Below are 9,474 nucleotides of genomic sequence, written 5' to 3'. Positions count from 1 at the left end.
GCCGCAGCTTGATATCTTTTTCTCTCATGTCACCTGATAGCGATGAAATATCCCAACAATTGTGTCATCTCCAATTCTAGGGCTATTCATCATCTCTAGTTTTCTACATCTCTCTATTATCTATTCACTTCTTCTATTTTGGACCAATCCACTTTGGAGGTAAGAAACTTAAACCATAATTTTTTATTCTAACATTTTCTTAATTTTCCCCCCTCGATGGATACATCTTTGGATCAGACTTATCTTTGCATCAGACTTATAATTTTATTGAAACTATACCTAACATCCAAATTATTACATATTTTTTTATTTACTTTGTCTATCAAATTGAGATCACTTTAACTCTTTATGTAAGCTTTCTCAAAAAAATTATTATGTAAGCCTTGGCAGGAATAATATTTTGATTTCTACATCTAATATTCAATAGTATTTGTTGGTTTATGATTTTTAATAAATTGAAGTGTAAAAGACTTCTTTCTTCATCAACATATTAGAGGTGAAATTAAATTTGGACATAACATTTGTACCCAAGTGAAATCCAAACAAACAAACCCGAACCGAACCGAACCGACTTGAATTGGTTCGATTCGGTTTTGAATGAGAGGCAGTTCAGTTCAGTTTGGCCAAATTTAGCCAAAAAATGAACGGACCGACCGATTGCGTAACCCTAATACGGTGGACATATGTGATAACTAATTTTAAATACCAAGCAACAAGGACTTACTAGGTTAGACCCTCAATAACTTTTAGCATTTTGTAGTAAACCCGAAATAACTTTCAACACTATAGTAAACCCCTAACAACTTTTACGGAAAACCAACAATATATTTTGGATAAATTACACTAAAGCCCCAATAACTTTTGAAATGACCTTTTCATGTTGTGTTTTGGTTCGAATTACGGGGTTATCGGTAAAATGCAAAAACTCATTAGGAGTTTTCTGCAATTCTAAAATTTTGGGAGTTTATTATGATTTTGAAAGTGTTTGGAGGTTTATCGCAAAATGCTAGAAGCTCTTCGGGGTTCAGTTCATTTTACCAAATAAAATTTTGTATCTCTTTATATGCATTTAAGCATCAAAGTTTTGTTTTTGTTACTAGAGTTTAAAAAAGTGGATCTTCTCCTTTTCTCAAGTAGGGAGATTTATTGTTTTATCACAACTATATATAATCATACAGACTATTATGATAAGAATTACATACAGAGACAAAAGAAGGGACCATATTTTTGTCTCACTACAACCACTACCAATGTAATAATCTCTCCACTTCTCTTGAGAGCTTGAAAGGAACAGTTTCCCAACTTCATAAAGGAACTATTTTTTTTTTGAACTGAAAAAGCAGGGTAAGAAGCCCTGCTCATGTTGAGATTTTATTTATAGGCGAAAAATTACACAACTAAATGAAGGGCCGCTTTGGGTGAAGCAGGTAAGGAGCGGACCTATGTCGTCACCGAAAAATTACACAACTAAATGAAGGGCCGCTTTGGGTGAAGCAGGTAAGGAGCGGACCTATGTCGTCACCTACCAAACTTGACCCGCAGTGGAGAAGGAGCGGACCTATGTCGTCACCTACCAAACTTGACCCGCAGTGGAGCTTCATCTAGACAGCACAGAAAACATAACTTACTGACTTGAGTTCACTAAACACATGCGTTTGAAACATAAACAACTTAGTCTGTGACACTGACATCAAACGAACACAAAACAGAAGATGGTGGAACTTCACCAGCAGAAGGTGAAAGGATAAAGGGTTAGATGTCGTGGGGGAAGCTGTCCCCAGATGCGTCAACACTCTTGTTTGCAAGCTCCTGGAGTCCCATGCTTATGGTGGCCCTGCGAAGCCTTCTTTCCAACCTCTCGTCAGCTGCACCTGTCCAAAATACAGTATATCTCCCTATGTTAGCAGCAGTTTGAAGAGGATCAGGTTGCTCTTCCTTAAAAATGAGTACGTTTCTGCTAAACCATATCCACCAGCAGACACATGGCAACAGAATCTTCCAAATGATTTTAGCATCCTTGCTAAGAGAGGTGGACTTATGGAAAAGAATCAACTCATCGACTGTATGAGGCCAGCTGCTTATGGGAATAGAGGGGAAGATATGAGACCAAATTTCTTGAGCAAATGGGCAATTGATAAATAGATGGTCGTGAGTTTCAACACCAGATAAACAGAAAGAGCATCTTGGATCACCTGTCCATCCCTTAATTATCAAATTTGCCTTCGTATTTAACTTCTTATTTGTGATGATCCAAAAAAGAACTTTAACCTTGTTTGGGATGGGGGATTTCCAAATCATGTGATGAAATTTGGATCTAATACCCCCTGAGATAACAAGAGAGTAGAGAGATTTAACTGAGTAAGCCCCCGATGGATGAAGAGTCCACTGAAGCTCATCTGGAGCAGAGGATATATTGATATTGGAAGAATTTAAATGAGTAAGGAGAAGGTTTAGATCTGACCTTTCAGATGGCGATATACCTCTTCTTGTAAGAGGATGCCAGATCCATGAGTGGTTAATCATTCTGCCCTGGGATCTGATGCAACAAATAGTTGATTATGACCAACAAAAACTGACCATTACACAAATCCCAGAATTTTTTTTTCCTTTTCCTTTTTTCATAGGAGAGAAATCATATCTTTAATTTGAAGGTATGGTTTTTTGAAAATAAAAAGGAATCATGTATTTACATGAAGTCTACAATATCAGCCGCTAAAAGGTTAACAATGCCGCAAGTTTGGATTTTCGTTACTGACATAAGAATATCCTTTCCATCGGCTAGGAATTCTCTACATATTTAGTTGCACAAGAATCCTATAAATTTACCATGTTGACCAATAGCACTTGTTTATGCTAGAGCTCATGAAAGATATCTGAGTGCGTAAATAAAGGCTAAATAGCACTTAAATACCTCATATTTTGACTCATTCAACACTTATATATATATCCTCATTTGTATTTTTAGCACTTATATATCCTAAGTTATTCACAATTGTCTCGTTGGCACCCTCTATCACGCGAACGTGAATATTTTCACCCAAATATTTCTCTATAATACTTACTGGCTAATTATAGAGTTGTCTAACTGTAAATATTTGTTAAATTTATCACTAAATCCGTCCCAGGTCTAATTTAGAGTATAGCTAAAATATCAATTTAAAATAATACTTCGATAGGTTTAAAACAAACACTAATGCGTATAAAGCTCCATAATTAGTCTGTAAGTATCATAGAGGAAGATTGGGGTGCAAAATTTCATGTCTGCATGATTGATGATGCTAATTTTAAACAACTTGGTACGCTATGAAAAACAAGCAAGGGTATATAAATGCTAATTGAGTGAAACTGTGAGCTATTTAAGTGCTATTTAGCCATAATTAGATTATATAACTGATTCAAATACCAAACTGCAGGATTTTTCCGTACCCAAGGAAATCCATGAGAACCGAGCGCTTTTTCTTTCAAGTGGGGCCCAATACGAACATAATTTCAAAGGCCCGGCCCAGCTCAAGTCTGGTGGGCTAGCGGAAAAGCTCTCGACGCACACGCAGAGATCAAAATGACCCATCGCATTCTGAGCGCAACTGTACCCTCAAAGCTCTCAGAAAAGAATTCATCTTGTTCATAAACCTGAAAATAAAAAAAAATAAAAATAAAAAATAAAAAATTTCGTTGCAGGCCAGCTTGGACGATCACCGTCAAATCACAAATCTATGGCATCTGATTGCATTCCGATGAATCAAAATAGCGATGAACTAACAACTTATCGCACACAAGCAATTAAAATGGTTCATGGGAGAGAATTCCAACAGGAGGAGGAGGGGGGGAAAAAAGAAAAATAAAAAGAAAAAGAAAAAGAAAAAGAAGAAAAAACTTCCAGAGCTATCAGCTAACGAATCACATGGTGACCAATGTGCAGTTGTTTGGTCTGGTCAGCTTATGGAAAAAAAGAAGCGACCTTTTACTCCCAGTGATGAAAATGAAAACATCACCGCAGAGCAAACAGTTTCCAGTACAGTTGTGGTTATATTCCTCTGTTTCTGGTAAACTGAGAATCTAGAGAGAGAGAGAGAGAGAGAGTAGGGGGTTGGGGGGGTTTTTTTTAGAGAGAGAAAGAGTGCTGTTCCTTGTGTGTATTTGTGGCAAAAAATAATGACTTGGAGCTGCTGCTGCACACAGACAAGGGAAAAGTTGCCTAGATCTCTCTCTCTCTCTCTCTCTCTCTCTTTCTCTCTCCTCAAAAGTCTCACCTGCTTCTCTCTCTCTTCACTTCAAGGTAATCTAACTCGAACCCATCTCGATTTCAATCTCTAGATGTAGAATTTGTGGTCTAAAGATCTTGATTTGGGTCTTCCTTTGATTGGATTGGCTTTGAGGAAATGGGTCCTCTTTTTTTTTTTTAATAAATTGGTTGTGCTGAAATTGGTGGCTATGGTGATGGGGTTTTGGATTCTGGGTGTAGATCTATTATGGGTTTTTCCTGCTTGGTAGTTTTTATGCCCATTTCTGCTGCTATGGTGGTTTAGTTCATGTAATTCACTGGTTTTCTTGTGTTTAGATTCAAACTGTTAAGTGTATTATTGGGATTATAACGAAACCATCAGTTACTGGAGGTTGGGTTGCTCCAGGTTTTGTGTGGATGCATGATGTCTAGTAATTCGAGTTGAATTGGTTATGCGTGGGCATGGATTGAATGCAAGCTCAATTGTTCTTTTACGCGATTAGTACAAAGGAATTTTGGGGTGTGCAGAATTGCTTTGAGTAGGGATTTGTGGGTGATAGGGTAGATTTTTTTTTAATTCTTTGGTTTTCTAGTGATCAAATTGTGCGATCTATCATCTTTTGTGCTGGTGATTATAATTATCGCATTTGGGTTAATCTGTTACAGGTTATGTCATTGCGAGGCTTGAGTTCCGTTAATCCACACTATGAAGAATAAGGAAGAGCTTAAACTATTTCTTATATAAAGTTCACTTCCTCTGCAGTCATTATTTGTCAGCATCTATGAATTTATGCCGGAAATTCCGGTTACTTGTATGAGCAATTTCAGTTCACTATCAGCCCCCTTGTGCCAATGGGCATAGTAAAAATCAGGCACCAGGGGGCATTGAATAAAAGCCGTGGTCGACTTGTTCAAGAGGAGAGGTTGCTGATCAAAGGAGAAATTGATGATGATGTTGATGACTCGGATCCTGCCGAGGTTGGTTGTGAATTGGTCATTGTTGGAGACCAAACTTGCAATATTCCTTATGATCTATATGATCTAACAAGCTTAAAAGATGTACTCTCTTTAGAAACTTGGAACTCTTGCTTGACTGAAGAGGAAAGGTTCTATCTATCAGCTTACCTGCCCGATATGGACCAAGAGACATTTTCTCTCACATTAAAGGAGTTGCTTAATGGAGATAACTTGTTGTTTGGAAGTCCCTTGGAGAATTTTTTTTGTAGTCTTCAAGGTGGATTCTACTCTTTTCAAGTAGCCCCAATTAGAGAAGGCCTCCGGTTTTTACAGAAACGAGAACACTGCCATTCTTTAAGATTGTACCATGAGAGTATGAATGAGAAGTTTGAGGACATGAGGAAGGCTTGGAGTAATTGCCTACCAAGCACCACTATTGAAGAAAGGGTTCGAATATGGAACAATCGAAAAATTCAGAAGCCTGTCCTACTTGTTGATCTTAATGCCATCCCTACAGATGAAGAAACATTAAAAGCTGAAGAATTTCCATTATTGAAGAAGACAAAATACATGGGTGATGGTCTTAATCTACATACTCATGCTATTGATTTGAATAGTGTGGCAATGAATACAAAGCCAAAAGGCAAGGGGGTTTTGAGAATCAGAGCCATGGAAACAAATTCAACATCGAATCAGAGAATACGAAATTTGCCAAGTGCTTCTCGGGAAACTTGTAAAAGGGTACCTAAAGGTGTATTGAAAATAAAGCCCAAAGCCGATCCTTTTGGTCCAAACCAAATTGCAAATAGTCTATCGGGAATTCATGAAAACAAAATTTCTCCTCCAGTTTCAGCTTCGAATTGGAATGAAGAGACAGATAGTGATGAAGACACAAATAGGGTTTCGGAGCAACCTGAGCCTTCAAATGATTGGGGAAAAGAAGAGTTTTTGAAAATGGGCATTGGATCAGTCAATGATTCTCATGGCTACCCTCGAAGAGTAAAGGCAATGCTGAGCAATAGACTGCAAGATGCTTCTAGTCTACAACAAAGTAGAGTACTTTGTGCAAGCTCATCTAATTCAGACATTTTTTGTTCCAGGAAACCGACACCAACAGTTTCAGGAGAAAATGCAAGGATGAGCTCATTTCAACGGTATTCTGAACATTCAGAGAACAAGCATAAAGATCAGACTGATGGAAAATTAAGCACCACATCAGACTCTACAGTTGTATCAGGAGTTGAAAGAGAGATCATTTTTCCGATAACATACAAGAGGAAGAAACCATTCAGAGAGTTCAATCCAACGCAGTCTCTTAAACAGCCAGCTGTGGTCGCAAATCTGGAATCAATTGTGTCAAACAATGATGAAGGAAATCTAATTGGGAAAGCTAAGACTGTAAAAATAAAACTCAAAGGGTGGAATAATCACAAAGCTCAGAACAAACAGGGGTTCTTGAATCGGCTGCAACATGGATCTCCTTGAGCTTCAAGAAACTTAAAGTAAACGAAATCATTTTGGTAGTATCTTGGTGGAAAGCTGCAATTTGATGGCTAAACTTTTGACAAGGAGCTCCAAGGAAAGATTTTGCAGGTAACTCCACAATAACTTGAGAAATTCAAGCTGATGAGAGTTGCAGGAAAAAGAAAATGACCATATATGTGGTGTCACATATGTATAGTTATATAGATATACCTTTTGCTTATTTTCATGGTTCATCCCTTTCTGTTGGAGGATGTGTTTTGTTTTCTCTGTGTTAGACTGAAGCAGGTTTTAACCTCTTGAATAGTTATCAACTCTTGCTGGTTTAGCTAGATGATAAATTCATAATCGTGCCCATATGTATCTTATCCATGTATCTTGATGTTAGTGATGAATAGACATCCTTGAGTCAAATCACAAATGTCTGTATAGTTTCTCTCTCATGTTTTGTTCAAAAATCTAAATATTTCAACTAGAGGTCCAAAGCTGGGCATTGAAAATGTTTGAGCAATATGATCTAGTTTGTATATTTTGCTATACTCAACTCAAAAGAGGTAAAGCGAAGTTCTGAAGTTGCTGATTGTTATATAGCACAGATGCAAAAAGTACTAGTGTTAAGAAATGACAAGTTAGACAATGAAGTGGGAGTGGCGGTACTTGGTAGTTCCTTGCTTATGATTTTCATGCAGGAAAAAAAAAGGATACTTATGAACTTTCTCCCCTATTGAAGAGAGGCTGGGAGTAGGAAATATTTAAAGGAATTACTTCCCCTTTGGGGCACAAAAAGATGACTAGCTCTTTGATACATGAACTGTAATGTTTTATACTGTTTACCTTCCTGTGGCTTCAGTTTCTTTAATATAAGTGCACTAGTTGTGAACACCGTGCAAAGCACGTCATATCATTTTTTCCCGCTACAGCAATCCTGATTTTTAATTACTGCAGTAATAATTTTTTGCATTGCTACAGTCCACGCCTCCGCTCCAGCTTTTTAAAAATGCTTCAGTATTCCCCGTGTGCTACAGTGGTATTTTTTCAAAAAAAGCCACGGTATCCGGTTTCCTGTTTGCTACAGCAATAACATTACAGTAAATGTTACTGTAGTATTTACTGTATTATGAATGGTAAATCTTGGATTCTCCCATTTGTATATAGGAGTAGATTGGTTCATGCTGAAACTAGTCTAGGTTTTCTTTTCTTTTTTCTTCTTTTACTTTTGATCTCCCTTTGGCAGTATACAATTGGAAATATGAAACTCATGGAAGGGAACCTTCCTTGCACTGCTTTATGCAAAAAACTATTTTCTCACTCTTCTAGAGAAGAAAAGGGATACTGCTGGCATCCTGAGTCACAGGAATCTAAAATCACCTAACTATTCTGATTCCCTTTTCTTTGAAGACTCCTACAGTTTACTTGAAGAAGCATGAAGAAATGAAGAACAATGAGAAGAAAGACCAACTAGGTATTTTCCCCCTTCCTTTTTTGCATTCCTATTCCTTTTCATTTTCCAAAGCATTTCCAAACATTGTTTTATAATCTACCATGCTATGTCAATTTTGTGTGCAGGATGTTCTTTCTTTGAATTCCAGTGAGGAGACAGCACCTCACTTTCGAAAGATATGCATAAAGTAGATAACAATCTTTGATGATCTCCAGCATGTTTCTGAGAGATGTGTTTGCCAGCTGTGTGACGGTGAACATAGAATGCAAGTGGTTACATCATTCTATAAAGGGAAATTTTTTTGTTGGAGTATCATCTATATACCTTTTAGCTTGTGTGCGCACGAATCTCTGAAAAAGTCTATGTATGCCTTGCTTCAAATATAGAAAAACCTGAACCTTTTGCACAAGAAGAATGAAAGATGCAGACTGGAGAAAGTGTTGCTTTTCTTATCTTGGTATTGCTGTTTGTAACTCCCATCCCAGGATTGAGAAAAAGATGCAGAAGTGTGAGATTATTAACGGAGTGCACAAAAATGGATCTTGGATCTACAGGGAGTCATGGAGGGGAGTTTTCGTCGTCGTCAATGAAAGGACACGTATCTCGTCAATGATCTGAAGTTTGTTTTTACTGACAAGGGAACTTGTTACAACTTCTCAGGAACCTCAGAAGTGTGAAAAGATGGTGAGAGTAGCTGCAGTTGTTTCTAATGTCGAGTTAGACTTGGAGATTCTTTTTCCTACCAGCTGTTATATACTTTGTCAAGTTTAAGTCCTTGATAAACCTTGTGCATTATACAATAGTAACAAAGAATTTTGTGTGGAGAACGTATGTCGAGAATCATATACGTTTCTTTGACTACTGGGTTCTGATATTTTGTATCAAAACAGCGTTTGTACCTTCTCCAATTTATCAAACCTGTTTCCAGTTCTTGCCAAAAGATGCTGCACACAAGTTGACTTCAAAAGCAAGAAAGATGAATGTGAGATTTATGGAAATAAACATCAAGAAATTTGGAGGTTTATTGTTCAAAGTTCCTTGTTCTCGGAAGATTTTCACAAAAGAGACAAGATAATAATAAGAAACAGGTGACAGCCCAAAGGGAAAATACTTCATTCGCCCATTTTTTCTGTCCTTTTTACACAAAATAAAAAAAAAGAGAAAAGAAAAAGATAAATAAATAAAAAAGAAGAAAGGGGGAAGAAAAAGGGAGGGTATGTTTAAAGCTCCTCCTTTAGCAAGGAAAACAATCAAGTGTGCTGTCGTTTTGCTGAATATGACACCAACACTTCGAATATAAACAGAGCTTAGATTTCGTGAGATCCACCACATAATATCAACAAAATTCAAACACCCAGATTGCTGAAGACAA

At 37.3% G+C, this 9,474-nt stretch overlaps 1 protein-coding gene and 1 long non-coding RNA gene across 4 annotated transcripts; one reads left to right on the top strand and one right to left on the bottom strand.

The window, feature by feature from the left end:
- LOC109840133 lies at positions 1,582–3,522 on the bottom strand. Its single transcript, XR_002246809.1, has 3 exons — positions 3,427–3,522; positions 2,462–2,536; positions 1,582–1,871 (listed from the first exon to the last, which is right to left on the bottom strand). It is a non-coding gene; the product is annotated as an uncharacterized LOC109840133 (long non-coding RNA).
- LOC109840130 lies at positions 3,777–8,971 on the top strand. 3 transcript variants are annotated; one of them, XR_002246808.1, is made up of 4 exons: positions 3,777–4,276; positions 4,889–6,772; positions 8,070–8,123; positions 8,228–8,971. XR_002246808.1 is itself a non-coding variant. In XM_020408650.1 (2 exons), exon 2 carries the CDS (start codon positions 5,075–5,077, stop codon positions 6,662–6,664), a length of 1,590 nt encoding a protein of 529 aa, XP_020264239.1. In that variant the 5' UTR covers positions 4,283–4,783; positions 4,889–5,074; the 3' UTR covers positions 6,665–7,082. The 3 variants fall into 3 exon arrangements, 1 of the variants encoding a protein (XP_020264239.1); XR_002246807.1 differs by having other exon boundaries at positions 8,060–8,123; XM_020408650.1 differs by lacking the exons at positions 3,777–4,276; positions 8,070–8,123; positions 8,228–8,971 and adding an exon at positions 4,283–4,783 and having other exon boundaries at positions 4,889–7,082.

Source organism: Asparagus officinalis, chromosome 5 (assembly GCF_001876935.1).
Source record: "Asparagus officinalis chromosome 5, Aspof.V1, whole genome shotgun sequence".
Taxonomy (NCBI): Eukaryota; Viridiplantae; Streptophyta; class Magnoliopsida; order Asparagales; family Asparagaceae; genus Asparagus; species Asparagus officinalis.
The sequence above is the reverse complement of the archived record's forward strand: the minus strand, read 5'-3'. Positions and strand labels throughout refer to the sequence as shown.